Source organism: Phoenix dactylifera, chromosome 3, assembly GCF_009389715.1.
Source record: "Phoenix dactylifera cultivar Barhee BC4 chromosome 3, palm_55x_up_171113_PBpolish2nd_filt_p, whole genome shotgun sequence".
NCBI lineage: Eukaryota > Viridiplantae > Streptophyta > Magnoliopsida > Arecales > Arecaceae > Phoenix > Phoenix dactylifera.
The window spans coordinates 10000112-10023503 of NC_052394.1; the positions used below are offsets into that span (position 1 = coordinate 10000112).

The 23392-nt window shown below is 36.6% G+C and overlaps 1 protein-coding gene across 1 annotated transcript; it reads left to right on the forward strand.

Annotated features, from left to right (window-relative positions):
• The first annotated feature begins 5182 nt into the window (after window positions 1–5182).
• Window positions 5183–22519, forward strand: LOC103722118 (mitochondrial thiamine diphosphate carrier 2-like). Its single transcript, XM_008812559.4, has 7 exons — window positions 5183–5568; window positions 8301–8417; window positions 12780–12891; window positions 16281–16408; window positions 18287–18439; window positions 20488–20637; window positions 22007–22519. The coding sequence occupies exons 1-7, from the start codon at window positions 5452–5454 to the stop codon at window positions 22223–22225; spliced, it is 996 nt and encodes a 331-aa protein (XP_008810781.2). The 5' UTR covers window positions 5183–5451; the 3' UTR covers window positions 22226–22519.
• The last annotated feature ends 873 nt before the right edge of the window (window positions 22520–23392 follow it).

Below are 23392 nucleotides of genomic sequence, written 5' to 3' on the forward strand. Positions count from 1 at the left end.
AGAGTCGGCTTTGCTTCTTCTTTTTGTAGTGACATAGTTGTAATGCTCAAAGAAAGCCAACTTTCTGATATAAATGACTTATTCTCAACGTATTCCATAAAGATGCTTCATATCAAACTATTAATTGAGGAACAATTTTGCATCAAAGCAGGAAATTATAAATATGTTTCTCTTTAAGCATTTTCTCTTTAGAGACTGCAATCTTTCTGCAGTCTTCTTGTCAAACTTTTTACTCAATCACGGTTACATGATTTTAACACAAGTTCATAGAAAATATTTCTTCTTCAATTTCAAACTGTTAAGACCAAGTAGAAACAGCCTGCAAATAACTTGGTTGGTTCTACTGGCTTTCTTTGAGACCGGGAAATTTTAGACAATTTTAGGAATACCAGGAGATTGAAAAAGGTGATTCATCTCACGTGGACTGAACTCAAATGAAACTTGGACTTCAGGCAAAAATTATTTAGTGTTCAACTGGGGACTTCTGTAATTTAACTGACATATATATGAAGTCAGCAAGCCACGTTCATGTATATCATGCAACTTAGAAACATATAGATAAACATAAAGTAGAATGAGGGATGTGCATGTAATTTTGTGTTACCATAAAGTGAAGTCGGCAAATCCACCCACTTTATATGAACTTAAAAACTTAGATACATAATAATTAATTTCAGGAACAACCAAGGACATAAAAGAAAATATTTTCCATATGTTCAAAAAATTAAAGTCTCCCGACTTTATGTTGAGTTTGTAACTTGCGCCCGTTTTGATAATTTAAGATTCGAGGACACTTCTACATAAGAAAAAGTAAAAAAACAGAGAAAAAGATAATGTTATGGACTTTGTTAACTTATCCTATCAAGTATCCTTGTTTAGCCTGACCCCTTGAGTTGGCCTGATATCATTCTATCTCCCACATTCTCTCCTTTCATCGGTTAGTTTTGTTCACTTCACTTCGCGATTAAAGTTGTATGCTGTCTTCTATTGTCAGTGGTTTATTCGACGCTAATTTATAATTCATTCATTCTCTGGATAGCCGTTCACAAAATGTGGCATGGGACATCTATCGCCGGGCGGGAGTCAATTTGTCATCAGTCAACAGTAGTGACTACATCCCAGTTGGGTTAGCTGATTCTAGCCTTTGATCCAAGCACAAGTAAATTCAGAATTAGGTTGTCATTCTTCAGTCAGAATGCAAGAAAACTTGCAATCTACCCCCTCATGGCCCACAGGACAAGGGTTGAATCTGGTTGGTCCAACTGGTTATAATTCCTGAGACATTTCAGATTATCAGTATTGGAGTTTTGACTCCAAAATCACACTCTAGGGATCACTGGACGGTTATAAACTAATCTCAGTTAGGGATACCAGGGAAAATTGTGAACTTATATATTGATCCCAAGCACTGGATTTTGTGAACTGTGTGAAATAACATTAGACGACCGATCCGAATATTCTTTGAAGTTGATCAGATGAATGACTACAATCGACATAAAATTCACGTTCATGACAAAAATCCTGCAGGTATATTTGATGTAGTGGAGGTTTTAAAATAATTAGTGATTCCATGATGCGTTTAATACCAAAATTGAAACCAAAACATGAGACGCAAAAAAGCAAGAAGATGACGGCTTTCCCATAACAATGGAGTCATTTCATGAACAAATCGTGAACTATTGCACTGTAACTATAAGGAGGGCTCTCATGGAGCCTCGCTGCAACGAGTGGGTCGAGAGCAACCTAGAGAAAACTAGCCCCGAGCTTCATATTGTGGATGGAACTACCAATTGTAGGCCAGATAAGCCCAGTAGCCTTGGTACCAGCTTTGGGGCAAGCTGGCTTCGCCCATTTTAGTTTCTAGGTTTCATTCTGGAATAAGCCTGATCTTGCACCCTAAATCCATATGTTGCTGGAAATTAGACCCAGAGGCGACCACTGGCTGAGAAGGAAGAGCTCCGGCAAGGGTGGCGGGTGGCGGTACGCCGGCGGGCTGCGTCCTTCGGGAGACCTGTAAGAAGCCGATGGCCGGGGCTTCCGGTGCCGGCCCTCCGATGCTTAAGTCAGAGGGAGCTATAGTGAAGAGAGAGAGATTATATTTCTTCAAGTTCCCAAAGTTCGGATCCAGAAGAAGAATCCTCTCTCCTAAGAGGGAGAGGTTTCCCTTTTATAAGGGGGTACAGGGTTACCTGTGATGTGACGGGGCGATTAAATGAGTTACCGTCATGATTGAGCACGATCGTGTGAATTAATGCACTGCCGTGGAGGGCTAGACTGGAGCCAATGAGTTGCAGTGGATGACTGAGCGTAGTCGAGCGAGTCAACTGGCTGTCGTGGAGGGCTTAAGATTTTGAGTAGGCCGGAGATCCGTGGAGGCCATGCACATTAATTGTTGAGTAAGCCGGAGATCTGCAGAGGCCATGCATATTAATTATTGAGTAAGCCGGAGATCTGCGGAGGCCATGCGCATTAATTGCTGACAGTCGCTCATGGCATGGTCCCTGGTTGATACATCGTGGTATGGCTGGTGAGTGGAGCATGGTGCGGCGAGGTTGTCGCAGGGTGTGGCCACAACGTGTGAACGGCAAGGTCGGCCATCTGAGGTCGGCTCGGTGTTTTGAAGTCGAGAATGTCGAAATCGGGCGCCTTCAGGTCGGGCGCCAACAGTTACGTGCTGGTAGTGCGTTCACGTATTTCGAGGCAATCCGTTTTTCCCCCAACACCATATTTTTGGAGATCATTATTGTGAGCAATCGTCACTGCGGTCTAGGAATGGCAGCAGATAGAGTAACCTACAAAATTTACCCTACATGTATCCTAAATCCAATTAAAATTTTGTCTAAAAATCCCAAACCTATCCCATCAAAACATAGTAAATCCATCAGGTATCCAAACCTGCTCGATTAATCTTTATTTAGGTTGGATACAAAGAGAAAGACCAATGTATAATGACCAAAATGTATCTTTTAATATCAAATAAAAATCAATAATACATTAATTTTTCAATTCAAACAGGAACAAACAGCCACAATCCATAAGATCAACATTAAGTCCATAATCCCCTCACTTTTTTTTATTATATATAATTTTTTGTAAAATTATAATATATATATATAATCTAATCAGATTCAGGTAGTGGGTACTCAAGGGTCAACTCCCAAACCTGTCCCAAAACATAACATGTTTTAATTTTAAATACCAAAGGTTTCTTAAATCCTATGGGGTTTTTCTAAATTGGTCCTATTACCCGAAAAAAATCCACCTATTTGTCATCCCTACTATGGTCTTAGGCCTCCCTAGGGTACCACCATTTGGGCTCTCTTTCTCTATTTATGATCTTTGTCAGCTAAAAAGATCTAGCTAAAAAGATCTCTCCATTTGACCCAGAATCGTGAAAAGAAATATTTTATTGGGTTTATCATCTTTAGAGAGAGTTCAGAGAGAAAGTCCAGTAGAGAAAAAAAAAATAAAAAAGAAAAACAAGAGAGAAGTGGGAAAGAATAGAGAGGAGAGAGAAAGAAGAGAGAACTCTCTTCTTCTTTTCCAAAATAGGAAGGAGTTTATCTCTCCTCTTCGGTCAGATCCAGGGGCTACTGTGGTGGCTAGCCCCGACGACAACATGAGGTAGTAAGGCTCTGCCAACCCCGGCAGCTGGCGGCGGTGAACCTGGAAGAAAAAGAGATCTAAATAGGGCACTTTACTTGGGACGATTTTCTCGGCGATTCGTTGGCCCAAATCGGAGTGGTTCACGGCTAAAAGACAAGGAGAGAGAGAAGAAGAAGGCCTACCTCAAGCTGGCAAGGTGGTTTGGCGGCTCCTTCAGGCGACAAATCGAGAAAAAAGATCGGAGAAAAAGCTTGGGGTCGGTAGCTTGATCTTGGATGAACTTGAAAGAAGAGGAAGGGGTTTCTTCCAATAGACAATCCTGGCCTTATCTGGCTGGTCTTTGAGTGACAATAGGACTCCGATCACCACCGCGATCGGAAAAAATAAGACTCTCAATTGGAGTCTTCCTCTCGTCCCTCCTCACGTGCATCGCATGTGAAGTTGACCTAAATATTACTGAGCCAGTCAAGTGGACCGAGTCCCATCTACTGGTTTTACATAATCAATATAATTTATTAAAAAATTTATTAAAAACTTCATGGTCATCACACTAATTGTAACGGGGGCTTTTTATTCAATAAACACAGTCTTGTGCGTATTTTCTTTTATTTTCTTTGGCTTTTAGTCGTAACCTGCCATATAGTTATCTTAGCAATATTGTGATTTTCTAGAATAGTCTTGCTCTTTTAAAAATCAAAATGTTACAAAAAGTTGTTATTTGTATTGCTTTGATTATACCATGTATTTAGGATTCTTCATTTTTCTTTTATTAACAGAGATGCCTAATAATTAAGGAGGTACACCAAGCCTTTCACCTTCGTAACATAATACATTTGTTTATGACAAAGTACATATGAAAATTTTGATATATCCAAACTTTGATTGGAATGTATCACCACATGTGTTAACCTATGTACGCATAGGAAATATCAAGTTCCAAGAAGAATAAAAATTTAAATAAATTATTTGTCAAAATATGATGAGTATATTTCTAATCTTTAGTAAAATTTAAGAGGCAGTTAACTCACTTAAACTTGTCTTAACTGTTAATACTTTCCCCATGCATGACAGCTGCAAAGCACACTAACCTCATTAAGAAAAATACTAACAAAGCAAAATAGCTTCTCCCCTTAAAATTACACAACCAATACGTGATTTGATTACTCCTCATTATTTTGGCAGTCTCCATAATACCTAAAATATATTTTTCTCGGCGTATATTTTTCATAGACAAATCTATGGACGTCGGTTTCAACTAACCTTGGGGAGCGGGGGATCGGCGGCGCCGGCGGCGGGCGGGAGCGAGAGATAGCGAGATTCAGCGTTGGAGGCTCAGCCCGCGGTCAAAAGGAGTTTAACTGAGCGTAGTTACCAAAAAAAAAAAATATCTGAGCGTTGGGGTTTTCTTTTTGGTAGTAATTTTTTTTTTGTTAAAGGTAGTAAATTTTTTTAGGCTTCCAAAACAGCCGTAGGAAGATAAAAGAAAATTAGGGTAAAAATTATCAATAAATAAAATAAAAAAAGGAAAGAAAAAGGAAAATATTTGCACGACTGCGTCCCTCCTTTATAAACACCTCTTACCTCCAATCGCCCAAAAGTCGGCGTCTCGTCTCTTCCCGTGAATTACCCCGCTCTCTCTGCTCCTGGGTCTCGTCTCTTCTCTTCCTCTATTTCTCTTGTAAAAACCTAATCCCCTGCCGGGCTCTCGGGGTTCCGCTCTTCTCTCGTCTTCGATTTTTTTTTTCCTGAAGATTTTTGGAGGCGGAGCCCTTTTTCCTTCTCGTCTCTGGATTCGATAAAGTTTAGGATTTTTTTCGTGGTTTGGTGATTGGGGATTGGAAGAAGATGGAGGAGCCCGGACAGCTGAAGCGAGCACTGATAGATTGTTTGGCAGGAGCGATCTCTGGCGGGATCTCCCGGACGGTGACGTCGCCGCTGGATGTGATCAAGATTAGGTTTCAGGTTGGTCCCGGGTTCACAGGCTTTGAAATTCTGGCGTTTCAGTTTTCTCTCCTGGAATTAATTTTGCTTTCTTGTTATTTTGATGTGGTTTTTTTGTTTAATGTTTCAAGGATAGGGTTTTGTGATAATGTAGCTTTATGCATGATGGTAAAGAGCGACTTTTTGGTCGAACAACCCTTTCTTTGACAAAAAAGGGGCTTGTGTTGACCTACCGTAATATGTTTCTTAGGTTGTTTGTAGTTCATTATCTATTCATATAGGGTTTAGTGCTAGATAGTTAAAATTAGTTGTATTTGCTCTTCCTTGTAGTGTATGTGGCCAAAATTAGGTTTCAAGTTCGTTTCAGGTTCCCAAGGTTTAGAAATTTTTTTTTATTTTTTTTGGGATGTTGTTGGTTTTGTTCCTTAGTCATACATATTCTGTTGTTCTTTTGACTCAGGTCCTTTATTAATGTTTTGGAGTTAGGAATTTTGATAATGTAGCTTTAAGGAGGGCAGAAAAGAGGGAACTTTTGGTAGAATGATCTTTAAACAACATAGATGAGGTATCAATGCGTGCGGAGGTGATTGCTTGGTTACTTTGTTTGCAGTTTGTTTCCTTTTGATGTTGGGAAGTGGGGATTGATATGACATCGTTTGAAAGTGCTAGTTTTAGCTTCTGAGTTCTAATTCGGCTTATAATTAGTTTCTGATATCTAATTTTAGCTTACAACTTCGTATTGCGTTCATGGCAAGAAAATGGTTACTAAAGTTTGTGTTAACTTGCTAGCCATTGAAACCCATTGACATTATGTTGACCAGTTCTTACTTCTTAGGAAACCAAGATAAATGAAGAGGTTTCAAGTGGAATCTTCAATGCTGATAGATATACGCAGGATTTAGGTGAAATCTTCAATAATATTTAGAGCTTGTGGAAATTGAATTTCAGTTTAGTGGCATGATGAACTCATGAGCAAGTGCTCGATGGTGGTGCTTGTAAAAAAATTAAGTAATGCTTTGAAAGTTTATATATGATAAACTAAAACAACAACATCATATACCCTTTTTCCTGTTTTGCTGTAAGAATTGTGCATTTGTCTTGTGTTTGCTTTAGAGTTTCCTCCCTCCTCTTCCTGATGCTTGTCTTTGTCATCATGATTAGAAACTTGTTTGCAAAAGGTCGTGCTTTCAGGTCACCAGATTGTTGGCTAAAGGTATGGATTTCTTCATACTGAAGATGACTAGTGTTTGGATAAATCAGGTTAGTCTCATCAGAAATGTGCTTAAGATGGACATTAATTGTAGCAATGTTCATTGTGACTGATGGGTAAAATTAGTGATAATTCTGATTTTATATCTTGTAAATTTAGTTGAGAAGGTATAGATGATGATGTTTTATTCATATATCTTGATAATATATTTTATCAGGAACCTATTTGAAGCTTCTGGCTTACCACCGAACCTGCTTTGAGAAATTAGAATGCATTTCCTACACCAGAATAAAGTCCTTGTCCAATTATTTAGCTTGGCTCTAGTACTGCCTGTAAGTGAGGGGGATATGACCTATTGTTGGTTCATGATGTGGTCGGCTTACAAAAGGTATCCAACAGAACTTGCTTAACCCCTCAGTTGTGAGCAGGATAGAAGTATCTTGCAAGTGACCAATTGACTTTAGGACTATTAAGAGGGATTGTATAAGAGCATGGAAGTTTTACTTGTGTTGAGTCAAGTGGTTGATGATAGTTCCCCCAATAAATGTAGAACATTAAAGAAGGCCTCTTTTGATTAAGTCTCACAAAAACCTTCAGAGATCGTGAATTTTAAGTTTCAAATCAAGGTTCTGGGCCTATCTAGATGCATCAAATGGCCTTCCTTGAATCACAAGTAGATCCAGTCAGCCCCTTATGAGTATTTCCAAATTTTGTTGCATATTCTTGGTTGTCTCTTTTGTTTTTTGGTTATGCTTGATCACATCCCTCTACCAGGCTGAGTAGTGTTGTTAAAGATGTGTTAACCTTCTATGGATACTTTTAGGAATCTCCAAACTCTCCTTAATGAAGAACTTGCAAAGAGTTTTTTGTTTAATGAATGCACCGTAGTTTGGTCATTCTTATAAACTAGGTCTGGAAGAAATCTAAAGCCTTTGTTTTTCCTATGCTTTTGCTGCATCTAACTACTAAAAGTAAGGCATAAATGATCTTGACTAAGGTCCATATAAATATATTATTCAAGTCATCTGACTTAATCCATGGCTAAAATATCATAGATAGTATTTTAATTTTTTGGTCATTTCTATTATGTTCTTGTAAGATTCACTTCAGCAATTTCTCTCAGTATTAGCATGTTTCAGACTTTGCATGTCCAAGCAAAGAGCCAAGCCCGAACCCGTGTATGGCATTTTTGGATCTCAGACACTTCATCATACTTGTTTTAAACATCAACCAAGGATGCAGTTACCAGTGCTCATGCAGTATAGGATGTTTGCTATATGGAATGTGCTCCTAATACCTATCCTATTTGATTAAATAGCTTACTTAATTTACCTAAAACTGTGCATGTCTCACAGCAGCAATTTCTAAATCTTTCTGCAATGATATATACTTTATATCTGATTTCCTGTCTTTGCTGTGCAATATATACAAATTTCTGGTCAACGTTTTAACTTTGATGTGTAGCTCATGTATTATCAGGCTTCCTGATTTAGTATATTATGCATATCAAGGGCTAAGGAATTCCTTTGGTGACTACTTGCAGGTTCAATTAGAGCCCACTTCCCAATGGGCTTTACTTCAAAGGGAGTTGTATAGACCTTCAAAATATACCGGAATCTTGCAAGCAACTAAGGACATTTTTCGAGAGGAAGGTTTGCCGGTATGTATTGCTCCAAATATTATGACGCTGACCCCATCGAACTACCAATTTTCTATTTTTCTCTTTTTATTTTTATGGGGAAATAATTTAATTTTAGTTGTCACTATCACAATCTCAATCATCTAGGCTTGTCCTGACTAGTTGTGGTATTTAGTTTCATTTGTATTAAAAAAAAATCATTTGATAAACAATGTTCACGTTATACTTGCTGCAGGAGTTCTCGAATGAAAAAAATTACTTTCTTATGTTTTACAACAATAGGTACTCTGATGTCAGAGACCCAATAGCCAGAATCTTCCATCTAGGATAATGCACCTATTTTGGAATTTTCTCTGGATCTTGAAACTACGCTCACTTCCTAAGTGCCTCCTTAAGATGTTTTTAAAGTATTTGCTTTCCTGCACCTGCACCCACACTTGCTAACAATTCTGGCAACTAAGATTAAAGAAAACTAAAACCTTGACTTATACTGTGTAATGATGAAATTCTTAAAAAGAATGAATAGAAGTCTTTAGTTCTGTCGAATTTGTAACTTGCCCCTAGGTGGAAATATAAGCAGTACATTTATTAGGACTTTATATTATGCAAATTATATAAGCTGGTAAAGATGGAAAAATGCATAGTTCTCTCATGGATTATATATTCATTCAAATTTAAATTACACATCCTTTTTCGGTCTCTTGATCTTATTTTTTTCCAATTTTTGTCCATCAAAACTGATCGCATTGGTTCAAATTCTTGTTAATTTACGCATGCCAATATACTAGTTAAAAGAGGAACTACCTGATATGTTTGCTAGAACTTTATTTTCTAATAACTAAACTGGTTGAAATTACTAACAACCATCTCAATATGATTGTGACTGAAAGAGAAGGAAGACTAAGTAAAGGCAATGGGTCTTTAGTTTGGGGTAGCGTCCCCATGCATGCAATAACTATGAAAAAATGTAGTCGAATTTCTTTGTTTAGCTGTTATAAATAGTGACCTGACCAAATCAACTCCAATCACAGTGAGTAGGGGTGGGTTTTCAATCAAGTACTAGACTATGTACTAATTATATTTATGTCCATGTCATGTTGAATCAGAGATTTAGATACCTATGCTAATGCCTATACGGGTCTGCAGCGCAGTATGGTACATATATCAGTATGTTCCATATTGACATGGGGCAATAGGCCAGCACCCATCAGCTCAAATGAAGGAAGAAAAAGGAAAACTGGATCAAGTGGTATGGGCTGATATTCATTCAGACAGAACAATTTGGTGCAGTTCATCTAGGAACTGATGTTGAGGGGTGCATGGTGCCAGTTGCCAATCAATATGGTTGATACAGGCCTATAATCTTGACTCCTCAACCCTTGCACTAAACTCAAACACCATGCAACAAATTTCCAATGTTTTGCTAGCAATGTTGAGGTGTAATGCCATATTCAGTCAGGTCTTTGCAAGTGCCACTGTATGTAACGTTTTTCTAGACTCAAATGTTTAGGGAGGGATTGTTTGATGGGAAATCAACGAATGTTGCGCAAATAGGATTTTGATCACAAAGCAAGAGAGCTGACATGTATGTCTTCTTATCCCTGAACCAGGCTGGCCGCAACTGAATACTACAAACTTGATCATGGTACTTGAGAACAAAGACTATTAGAATATTGTTGGTGTTGCGTTCTGATTTAGCGAAAATGGGAGTGGGTGGATTGCAGAAGTGGATTTTGGCTCAAGCGTGGAAGCTAATCTTTGTGAGAAAAAATTATAGCAAGTGCCTATGAAGCAAATGTTGGAGCATGTTGCTAGAGAGACTAAGAAGCAGATGTGGCACACTAGGTAGAAGTTTTCAGCTATTAAGGTAGTATCTAATTCTTGAGGATATTTCAAAAACATAAATCCCAATTATTTTGAGGTTGTTGTAGGGAGCCTCGGTTTTAGAACCTTCCTTTGCCCTACATCTTGTGATGGAAAAGCAACATCATGTCACTATATTATCAAACTTAGAATATTATTGTGAAGGCTGAGCTAGAAAATCAAATACAAGCTAAAAGTTAAACAATGAAAGCTTGGAAATATTTTTAGTCCTTTGTAAAATTAACGAGGAAATGAATGACTATTGGACAATAATAAGCTAAGGGAAACTACTATAGAAAAGTAAAAGCTTAAATGGGGAAGAAAATTATTTCCTGGAACAAGATCACTACATCGTTCACCCTTCGTTGGTTTTTCTTTTTTTACAAAATACTCTTTCCTTTGTAATATTTTGTTTATAAAAGTGGAGGCTATCCCAAATAATATCAGCAGTGACAAATCACACTCAATGTTTAGTATTGAAATTGCATCATTGCGGGGGTTAAATCAGATTGGATCATGGATCGAGTTGCAGATCATAAGATTAAGATTCTTTTTTGATTTTTTTTGAAGATTAACAGAAGGTAAAGCGATATTAGAAAAAAAATGGTAAGAACTAAGAAATGTGATGGGTTGTAATTTGAATGATTAACAAGTAAGAAACCATCAATATAAGGACATAAAAGGTTCACTTTCCAACAATTATATGCTCATTCTTATCATGCTCAAGAAACAAACAGAATTTTAATTATTCATTATATTTATATTCCATCACATAAAAGTACATAGAATTGCTAAGTTTGATGTAAAAGGATTTACATAGACATAGGCCTACTATTCAAAAAAAAAAGATGCAAACTACGACGTCATTACAATCATCATTTTGTACAATTTGATATACAAAACTGCCTTCTTTTTTCTTGTCTCTTGCTGAACCAAAATTTGTCCCCATCCACTAGTTGAACTTTATGGGTTTCACCTTCCCAAACTCCATCAAGATATCCTCTCTTTGTGCATTATGGTGCACTTTTATATTTATTTTCCCTGGAAACTTTCCACCAATTCTGTGGGGGAAGGCACTTTTGATGTTCATTTTTTTAAAGTTGAACTAATACTCAGAGCAATGTTTTTTTCTCACCCTAAAATTTTGTTTTTCCATCATTTCTTGTTTGGGAAGGAAAAATCTATAATCTCTGTAGTTTCAAGCATAACCTTTTGCAGATATCAGTGTACACCCTAAATGGATTAATATTTTAGTATCCTATCCCATTATTTGATTTTTTTTTTCTTCATGGAATTTCAATTTTTATTTCTCGTCATTCTTTGAAGTAAAACCCTCCAGCCAATTATCTCCGATACCTTCGTATTCCACCATACTGATTCTTTTTTGTTTGCCATTTAAATCTGGAATTGTTCTAGAATAATGTCATTGCATATAATGGCTTTGGTGATGGTCTTGCCAAGAAGCCTTGCATTTTAGGAATTGTTCAGTGCTAGTATAAGAGATCTTGCAATTTGTAGGTGACCATGTAACTCTAATCAGTTGCTTTGCATGGATTAATGTCCGGCATACATTGTTGAACGCTTCCAACAGCTTAAGCTTTGGGGCTCTAGTGGTTATTTAGCAGAGTAGAACTGAGGTTAATGCTCACTCTTGCCAGAAGATGAACATTTGTCTTTACTATTTTGGCACCGGTAAGTCGGTAACCATGTGTTCTTACTAATCTATTCTGCAGATCTTCACTTTCCAGTTGAATGACGAGACATGTTCCTTTTTAGTTTTCACTTTTGTTTGCTTAGACAACAATTATCTTTGCCTTTAACTTCTTTCTTGTAAATCCATAAGTACAAACTGATGTTGGCATGGTCATTCTCCCATTCTTACAAGCTTATACTACTGTTTAAGGACTAAAATTGGTTCTTTAAGGGAGAAGATGAAGTGAAATTTAACTATTGAGAGGCCACCGGATGGACTAATTGAACAAGTGTAGGGTCATGACTTACTTTGATGAGATTCTTGTGTCGATCAAATTATATGTTGGCTACAAGTGCATGAAAGAGTGGTTCTGATGATGACAGTTATAAATGAGATAAACATTAATTCACTCCCTTATTGTTAACATGGTTAAGGTCCTAAATCTTATTATTATAAATTCTGGCTGTATCTACACACTCTTTGTACTTGGTCTGCTTTTGTAATTTGGTGGGTTCGGTTTCCTTGATGGTTCATATTTCCATCTTCGAGAGGATACACTTTTCTATGAGTAGGCATGGCAATTCTCTAGATTGAACAAAGGTGGTCTTGTGGTCATGTTATTAGTCATGTTTTTGTATAGCTTTCCTATGTAAATCAGTTATCTATCTTTGTTTATCTTTTATCGTTCTAAGGCTGATAGCTTTATTAGAAGAATTAAAACAAGATATAGTAAGATAAAATCACAGATGTACTATAGAGAAGGTGTTTAGTTTTTGAAGTTGCTGCTCTTTCTGTCTGCATTCATTGAATATGATCTGGTGCAACAGGGTTTCTGGAGAGGAAATGTTCCGGCTCTGCTTATGTACATGCCCTACACTGCTATACAGTTTACAGTTTTGCACAAATTAAAAACTTTTGCAGCAGGTTCATCCAAAACAGGTATGATACATGGTAAAGAATATGGTTTGGGCATGCTGCAAATGTCAATGACTATTTTATTTTTCTTATACCAAATTTTTGATCTTAGCCAGTATCATCTACTCTTGCTGTAACTTTTATCTTGTACAGAGTTCATTTTTGTTGAATTTCATTTAAGCTCCTTATGTTAGATATACCACACATCACTAAATTTTTGTGCAAGCTGGTTAGGAACATTTTAATGTCAGTAATATTTTCTAGTAACCCAATGCTCGAGGAAATTCCACATAAAATCATCAAGGTTACCATATTCTGATTCTGTGTTGGTTAGATTTAATTTACAGTGACTGTATTTGGTACTTGTCATGATGCCACATCAAAGTGCTATCATTCATTTGATGCACACATTACATGAGAGAACAGATGAACTTTGTCTATCCAAATAATAATGTTGATCACTGATGATGCTATATATATCTATATGTATGTATATGTATATGTATATATATAGAGAGAGAGATATACCTGCATAAATACATACAAATACATACATATATGCATATATACATACATAGACATATACATATGCACACATACATATATAGGTATGTGTATTTGTATGCTTGTACACACACACACATATATCCATGTGTGTGTGTATCTATATGTCTGTGTGTATGTTTGTATTTCTTTGATTGTCTTTTAGGGTCATTTAATAGTTGGTTGCTTATGGAGTTCTATGTTTAGTAGGAATGTTATCTAGAATTTCCATTGTATTTATAGGTTAGGATAAGGAAGTTTTAAAGTCATTAGGATGAGATTTTGAGGTATTCTGACATATGAAGCCTCATGGGAGGTTCTTGCTTTCACTCCTTAAAGACATAATTCTCTTTTTTTTCTTTTCTTTCTCTGGTGTCTGATGGTCTATTTGGAAGAAGCAGAGCATTAACTTCGCTATTAGGTTGTTTGTCTCTATAGAAAAAATGTTTCTTGTTACACTTTATTGTCTTCAAGTCAAAAGGGACTGCCTAGGTGCTAGTGTAGTTGTTGGCATCCAAACTCTTTATATTTTGGGATTATACTTGATAGTTAAAATAAAATTACTTAGTCATTATGTTCTAGAATCCACGGCATATGATCTAGATTTTCTTGTATGATTTCGAGATTAATATGTCGACCATTTTAAAAATAGAAGATTTGTTTGGTTTTTGCTTTTAGTTTTAAATTATATAATATAGATAATTCTTTATTTTGATGTGCCATAGGACTCACATGCTTGTTTCCTTCAAATTAAGCATGTATTTTGTTGAATATTTTTTGAAGATTTAGTTTTTTCCTTTATTTACATACATAAGCAAAACCTAGGAAAAATGCAATATTGCTACAATTAAACTTGTTTTGGATATCATATACACTTGTATTGTGGGTTTGCAAACTCAAATGACACTTTGTGGGTGCATGTGTAATTTGTGAAGTACAATGAACTTTTTCACTCTCCTAAGGATTTTAGGCAAACAAGTAGATAGACATGTTACAAGGTAATATTTGCTTAGTCTATTGCAACGTTGGTAGGTAACAGATGAAGTGTTAGAGGTTTAATTGTGGAATCTGTCTTGTTTCTCACTTTAGAAGTGCATGCTCATTATCTAACTTTTGATCCATTTAGAAGTTTTACAACTTACGAAGTATTTGCTCATCCATAAAACTTATGTCTCAGCCATGATGCACTTTGTAGTAATTGTAAGTGCACATGTTTGAGTTTTACCCATGTCGTTAGAAGCCTAAATGATAACTTGCATATAGTTTCCACAGAACTGAAGCAGAGATGCGCAACGATCACTTACTTATGCTAAAATAAACTTTTTAAATAATTCTATCACATTTATCATTTTCTGATTTTAATTTATACTTAATATATTTAATTATAGCAAGATTCTGGACCGCATTGGTTGGAACTGATTAAAAAATATTCGGTTTCAGGCTGGAAATGAGGTCCAAAAACTGAAACTTAGAAACTCGGATCAATCACAATGATATATGCATTTTTGGGGGCATATGGGATCCTCTGGCTTTTCAGGGTGAAGGAGAAGGAGCATGGGATAAGTTTGTAAGCAGTGCAAACCTCAGCTACAACCCATATTTCGAAGGGATCACATATTATTTTCCCCATTGCTTAGAAAGAAAATATTAAGTTAGCAAGTTTCTGGTTACCATGAACTAATTATTATGGTTCAAAATTTTGTAAGTTTAATATAATTGAAAATTCTCCCTACAAGTTGTTCCATCAGTATATAAACCAAATTATTATGAATCAAAATTTGGATGTTTACTGTAATTGAAAATTCTCCCTTAAAAGTTGTTCTATCAGTATATGAACCAATTATTATGGTTCAAAATTTGGATGTTTACTATAATTGAAAATTCTCCCTTACAGGTTGCTCCATCAGTATCGTGTTCTGTTTATATCAGTAGAATCTATATTATCAGTTAGCACTCCAATTTTATCTCTGTAGTCCTTGCTTTTCTCATTAATTGTGATAATTTTGGATACCATCATCTCTTTTGATGTCATAATTCTTGTGAATGTGAGATTCCTATAAGTATTTCGTCTTATTTTGGTTAAGATTGATATTATATTCTGGTTTGTATCATTCTATTTGTTCAGTTGGCATTTCATTAAATCTCCATAGATATGCACTTGATCATTTGTTATCCTTTTGTCTAATAAATTACTGCATTTATTGCAATAATTTCTTTTTCAAGTTGTGATTATTTTAAGCACTTGATTTATTAAAGATGTATTTGTAACAAGGATTGAAGTTCTAAATTGTTCTGAGTGCTGATCATACCGTGCTATGCTGGTCTTGTGCTAGTGTAGGCACGCAGGTGTCATGGTATGCTATGTAACATGGGGTATTGGTCCAAAGCGGGATTGCATGAGTTGGTATGGCTTGGTGCTTCTTGGTATCGAGCCCCCCAAAAAAATATTTATTTTTGGCATAGAATGATATGACAGGTGCCATGCCACCCAGTCAAATGTCCTTCAATCCTTGATATTTAATCATTCTAGTTCAATGCCTTGTTCAAATGCCTAATCTCTAAGGTGCTTTTATCAGTCCTGTTGGTAATATTTGTCTTGGTGTTTAGCTCATATGATTTTTCTAAATTATAATCTGAATTGCATGGATGGATTGCCATCAATGTGTTTGTTGGAATACTCAAAGAACATGACATTCTCTGTATCTATGTCAACCAAGTACAGCTATATCCAGCCTGAACTTCTATGAAGTTAATAGTATCAGGATAAACTTTTCTTCCTTGATGCGGGATGCTGTTAATTTAGTGAAGCTTATTTTTCTGGCTTCTTTCTCTGATCCTTGTGTCACATGCATTGCTTGATTTATTTCCAGAGGATCACTTGCAGCTGAATCCTTATTTGTCTTATGTAAGTGGGGCATTAGCGGGATGTGCAGCAACAGTAGGATCATATCCTTTTGATCTTCTGCGAACAATTTTAGCATCACAGGGTGAGCCGAAGGTATGTGTTAATTGTGCTATGTTAGTCATGTTCTTCCATTATAACACCTATTCAAGTTTCATTGAGCTGCTTCTGTACCAGATCGTGGTTTTGGAAAAGAAATATTTCCTCTTAAATATTGAAACCCTCTTCCAGCTTATGTTCTGGACAATCCCATGACCTCTAATTTGTACCTGTCTGCCCACTCTCAACTCTGGGACTTAATATTTTCAAATTTTCATAAAAAACTCTAGTAAGGTGGTGATGGAAGCTGTGTTCCTTCAATTAATTTCTGTGGTAGGGCACCCACTTGAACATTTAGCATTTGTTAGAAAATCTCTTAAGGATGTGACAAGCATAATTATTGTTCACTTTTATCTATCTCCGTGTGGCAAGCACCCAAAGTGCTCAGGCCTCAAGATCCATCTTCTAGACCCCTTTGTTGGAGGTTTGATATGTGAAGGAAAGCTCAGACATCTTTTACTTCCTATTTCTATGGTATTGGACTGTCTAGTAGAGAAAGTTACTTTGTAAAAGAAATGACTACATGATTTTTATTTTAAAAATTATTTATTGATAATAAATTGCATGGAGGAGATTATAGAGGTTATTTGGTTGACATGTCCATTCTAACTTGAAAAATTATTGTACAATAAGTTCCTGTGTTATGCTTTATTAGTAATCAAGCATTGTCAGATATCGGTTATTTTCAGTTGTCTTTTGTAGATTTCATGGAATTAGACAATAAACTAATTGATTGTTATAAAACTCAAGTCAACTCGACTAAGCCTTAATCCCAAACTAGTTGAGGTCGGCTATATGAATTATTTTCTTCCATTCTAAGGGATGTTGAGTCTTTTCTTACTACTTCATACCATGTGATTCTCGTCTTCCTCTACCCCTTTCCTTCCCTCTTTCCTTCATATATGTGATTCTCTTACATGTATCAAAACTAATTGATTGTTATACTAAAAGGAAATTATTTTTTTAAAGTATGATTAATATCTATTTCTTGGTTTATAAAATATTATTCATGGATCAGGTGGAGGGACACTGCTTTTCTTTTATGCATAGTCCCCTTAAAGCATATTTAGGAAAAAGATTGGAGTTAGGCATTTAACATGACACTATTTTTTTTTTTTTATGCTGCTGTAATTGTTTATATCATGATGTTCAAAGAATATTTGAAGTGGCCTCTGGTCTTTGTTGAAGGATGTATGAAGATGGGAAAACCTAAGGTAATATGGATGGAAGTTTGTGAGTAGGATTTAGAAAAGCTTGAAATAAAATCAAAGGCAGGCCAAATTGGAATACATGGCTAACGGGGATTCAAAATGTAGGATCCAAATAGTTGAGAGAAGGCTTGATGGTTGTTGTCATGGTAGTTGTACCTATCAAAAATATAAACTACAAAAATTTATTCATCATATTGCTGACTTACTCTTCAGACTATATTCTGAACTTGAAATTGGAGTTAAGAGATGACATATTAGAATGCTTTGAGCCAAAGAGTTTGGATTGCATTATATTCCATATGTCATTTGTTTTTTTATAAACCCTAACTAGTAGAACCAATCATCAATATTCTTGAAGAGTTCCAGCTGCAATCAGAATTTCTAAAGTTCAAGTAACATTGGCTATTTGCTCTTTAAATTTTATAACCTTTATATTCCTAAGACATTTTATTTTCCTATATGCAAATTCATTATTTGGACAATATGCATATCAATTGCAGCATAAAAGATTTACCTTATTTTAACTATGATAATATGAAAATCTTTATACTCTAAGGAAAAGAACCAAGTTTTTGAATATTATGGGATGTAAAATAGATGAAATTTTCATATATGCATGAAGTTTCAGCATGGATTGGAAATTGACTGCCATTGATTGATCTAGGTGTATTCCACCATGAGAGCTGCATTTTTTGACATCATTAAAAGTCGTGGTGTACAAGGACTATATGCTGGGTTGTCTCCAACACTAGTTGAAATTATTCCTTATGCTGGCCTGCAGTTTGGCACATATGACACATTCAAGCGATGGATGATGGTAATAATTGAACTTTTTTACTTTTTTTTTTAATTGTTGGCACACTTTTTTATGAGAGATACAAAGATTAGAAAAGGCCAGTTATATTTTATCATTTCTTCATGCATATTTTATTTTTTAAAAGCTATTGTTCCATACCCTTCCATGATGATTATCAGTACACACTTGCACAAATGGCTAGATAGATGCGTGTGCTAATGTATGTTTATATGACGTGTATCTATACTGCAAGATATTAGTCAAGATTTTTTTTCCTTTAAAATCAACAATTAACTCATTTAATTAATTTATGAATGACAAATCATCATAAACAAATATCATGGGACACCTTAAATTGAACTACAAAAGTACTCTAGTTGCTCCTCTCAATGAGAAACAAATATAGCAACTCTAACAAACATATTTAGTTGCTATGACCTTGAAGTTTCTTTTTGAGAATTGTGGGGTGGGTGGAGTTAGGGTCATGCCCAGTCCCGGAACTTGATCCTTCAATTCACTTGCTTTTTGTTTCTTCCAATCCACTTTTCAACTAGGCATCTTGTATTTCTATCATATGAGATTGTCAAGGTGGTCAGGTAGTCCATTGGTGGTGGGGACCGCAGAACATGTTAATGGGGTCTAGTTGATAGATAAGGGAAAGCGAAAATAGAGAAAACAGGAAATGAAAAAAGCATAAGGTTAAGAGAAATAGCTATATATTCAATCATTTGATTTAGTGAAAAAATTGTAATGATTCTTTGTGCATATTTTTTCCTCAAAAGTTTTAAGTCAAAACTCACTGTAACTTGTCCGAGTTTCTGAGCTGCTACCCAATTTTTTGTCGAAACTCACTGATTTCCAAGTTTCAAGTTTTTAAACCATGAGCTTTACCATTTGGTGAGGTGAAGATTTGAAAAACCGAAGTTAAAAATACAGATTCAGGTTTCGAGATGCCTGTCTCTCACTGAACTTATTGAAATTTTACTGATATTACAATATATGATATTCAATCAGTGACATTGCGCCAAGATTTAGATTTTAGACTGTTCTTTTGTTAAAAGTTTGAGGACTGACTTCAATGCCTTGAGAATGCTTATGATACCTGGATTTGGCATCTTACCTTAACATACCCATGTCGATGTGACATGACATGGACACCTTGTGGGACCTAAGTTGAACATGTCTTGAACTCTTAGATGCAGCAATCTGAGATTGGGAAATAGAGATGGGAAGAAAGGTGGGTCTCAGCAGAAACATATAAAGAGGGAGATGAGAGATTGGAACTTGCAGGGCGCCTACTTGGGAAGATGATGACTTGTGGGCCAGTGGTGGATTGGGGAAGCCGGACAAGATCAAAGTGACACCACAAGTCAGTGGAGGTTGCTGGAGGTCAGGCAGAAAATGGCATAGCCACTGGGGGCCATGGTTGTGTGGCATCGAGAGCGGAGAGGAAAGGCTTAGGGTTGTGGATTTTAATCATGTTGCTGACTTGTGCGAAGCATGTGGTTCATTAAGGATGGGAGCATTTGATGGGTGGTTCTGATACCATTGATCAAACTGTTTTATGATAAAATTATTAGCCATTCCTTGTTTGTTTTCTATCTTGTTACTGCTTACCAAAATCTTTACTCCCACTTCTTTATTTTGATGTCGTTTAGCTTTTAGTCCTTGTATCTAAAAAAAGTTGTGTATCATGCATGTATGTGAATGTAACAAGCATGACCTGTGCCTAACATGAAGTACATACTAGGGACTAGAAGTCCGACAAAACATCCTGGGTCCTGACTTTTAGATGACAGTCAAATGTGTCAGCATATGCAAACCCAATTTCTAGATCCTTTTTAGACAGATCTACATATCCTGAGATTTGAGGATAAGATGCATCCTACTCCTAGATACACACCTGTACCAAACAGCCATGCCTGAAAGAGCAGAATGCTATTATTAAGAGGGTGTTCCATCCTTAACATATTAGATTCTGACAATGAGTGATGCTGTTTTCTTATATAAGTTTTGATTCTGCATGAGTCATATATTGTGAATTTAACTGCATTATATTTTGTCTTCAGGCATGGAATAAGTCTAGATTTCCCCATCTTAACTCAATCAGGCCAGATGATTCTCCTTCAAGCTTCCAGCTATTTCTTTGTGGGTTTGCTGCTGGAACATGTGCTAAAGCTGTCTGTCACCCTCTTGATGTGGTGAAGAAGAGGTTCCAGGTAACTTCCAGTATCCCAGAAGCAAAATATCCAGACGTTGAGATTATCTAAATCCAAAGTTTATCGAATTCAAATTCTAGAAGTGGACAGTGCATGATCATTACTGCTTTGCATGATTTTTCTGTCTATACTTTGATTGCTAATTGCCTGGTTGAAGGAATGTGCTTAGCTTTGTCATATCATATGCTAGAAATAGAAATGCTTGATAACCTGTGCAAGAACATCAGGTGGGTAGCAGGACAGGGCAGGACAGCCAGTTTACCTGTGTCCACCAATGTTATGATGCAGAAGTGGACTAACCAACTTTATGGGACTTTTATTGGTCATATATAGCTACAATGTGCGACGAGTGTTTACCTTGTTCTGATGCAGCTGCTATCCATTATAAAAATCAGATTCCCCTGTAAGTTGATGAACCTTCAATTTATAGCTGCTTCACGCTGAAAGTTGTTGAGTTCATATCAAGGTTGGCCAAACCGGTACCGAGATCTGTACCAGAGGTCGGTGTCCGGTATAGGTTGGTACTGGTTCGAACTAGATGGAACCGTCCGATTCTAGTTGGTTCCGGCCAGAGCCAATCAAATTCTGGCCTCCTAGGGGCTCGGGCGGAACCGGACGGTTCAGCTCGGTTCAGCTTTCCTTGGTTCATATAACCAAAATCAATATGAATTGTGCATTTTGCATAAAAAACCACTTAATCACTGATCCTGCAATGAAAGGTCCTTTTTTTTGGCAGAATGACACATTTTGGGGTCCCCAGCAGTCTAGCCCCAGAACTAAAGTACAAGATGGACCATGATCTAAACAAGTTGTGTTGGATACTCAAAATTGTATATAGTAAATGTGTATCAGATGTTCATTAAATGGTTATGACGCACGTGATACTTTGATCCAATGACAAAATCATTCATGGACTCCTAAATGGGTCACTTTGCCAAAAAAAAAAGAAAATAAACAAAAAACACTGACTTTTTCTGGCCAGATCGACAATTAAGTGGAACTTTTATGCAGAAGTCGCACATGAATGTCTCAGATGCATGAAACCAAATCTAATCATATGAATACAAGAACTATATGAAAGTTGGAGTTGTCGTGTGAATCCTCGGTATGCCTGCTAGTATTCTCATGTAATTTGCTATCCCTGTCCATTTTATCAACAGAAGCATTTTCATTATTGGCTGTTTGAACTGATGGATGGTAGATATCCATTGACTCAGAGACAACCCTGTGGCTGTGATGAGTGAAACCCAGTCAGTGATTGTTTCACCCATGGCACTATTTGATATTCCAGTTGCTGCATATTTTTACCACCTCCTTGCATGATGTACTTGTTATAATATTCCTGCAACTTCTGTTCACTAAAATGCAGATTGAAGGACTTCCGAGGCACCCAAAGTACGGAGCACGAGTAGAGAGCCGCACTTACAAGAACATGTACCATGCCCTTAAACAGATCGTGCAGGCAGAGGGGTGGGCTGGTCTCTACAAAGGCATCTTCCCTTCCCTAGTAAAATCTGCGCCAGCTGGTGCTGTCACCTTCGTGGCATACGAATACACATCAGACTGGTTAGAATCTATGTTGACATGAATTGGATATCGATATTTTTGGTTAATTTTTTGGTTCTACATCCCTTTTTATTTATTTTTATTGTAACTTAGCTCAATTTAAGATAAATCTTGCTGTACAATTTAAGATCAGCTAGTTTCAGGTGCACTGGCTGTGATTTTGCCAGTCCTTGCAATCAGGATTCAGGGTCTGGCAAATTTTCAGTGCTAACCAACTTAATCATGCTTATATTCTCAATTTCCCTGACAAAGTCTAGGGAATTGTAACATGAGAGCACAACACGAAGAAATTATAGATGTCACATTTTTTGGATCTGGAATCCGTTGCTTTAACCAATGGCATAAGAAGTTTGATTTGCAGTAATTGGCGGTGCATGCACCTCTAATTGCACGAAGATTTCGTAGTATGGCTTGCTGTAGTTGATGTAGTAATTGTGATTACATCTCTGACTCGAGGTTGGATAACTCCAATCCAAATCTAACACGGTAAATGAGAGAACCCCTCCAAATCAAACATGAGCTTAATTAAAAGGGAATGCAGATCCTTAATCGACAGTCTCCTTGCTGTACCTCTTCCAGCTCACTTGATGGTTGGTTAGCTTGTGTCAGGTTGTCTTTTGTCTTGATCCAACCCAAGCCTTAACTTATGAGCGAGGGGAAGAGTCGAGGAAGGAAGGAATGGTGACAAGTAAGAGCGAGGGGAGGAAACAAATCGAGATAAATTTTATGAGCTGTTGAGCGTTGCTATTATATTTGGAGCGGAGTTGCGAGAAGCTACATGATGAGAAAAGTCGCAAGATCCAACTGCACCCTCTAAGTAGCACTCAGAACAGGTCTCTACTACCAAATTTTTCTCTTGTTTTCAACTCCAAACTTCACATTGATATGCTAAATTTGATTAACCTCCTTCAAACAGCCTAAGCTAAAATTAGTCTAATTATTTTTTCGAGGTTTGGCCAAAAAGACTTGAGTGCGAGACGAAAGCACTGTGATGCTTAGGCAGCTTAAACTTCACAAATCTTTCTCTCTCCGTAATTGAGGACCAATGTCGGAGAGGATAAGCGATTGAAAACATCACTCTTGTGGAGAAAACAACCCCTTTTTCTGCATGACAACCGTTCCAGTTATTTTCTTGTCCCGCCATGGGATAATTTTTTTCACAAGATTGAAACTATGGTGGTCGGAGGAC

Coding starts and splice junctions, on each gene's coding strand:
- LOC103722118 (XM_008812559.4), top strand. CDS start 5,452: ATGGAGGAGCCCGGACAGCTGAAGCGAGCACTGATAGATTGTTTGGCA. Junction 5,569..8,300: donor TGATCAAGATTAGGTTTCAG/GTTGGTCCCGGG, acceptor GACTACTTGCAG/GTTCAATTAGAGCCCACTTC. Junction 20,638..22,006: donor TGGTGAAGAAGAGGTTCCAG/GTAACTTCCAGT, acceptor ACTAAAATGCAG/ATTGAAGGACTTCCGAGGCA.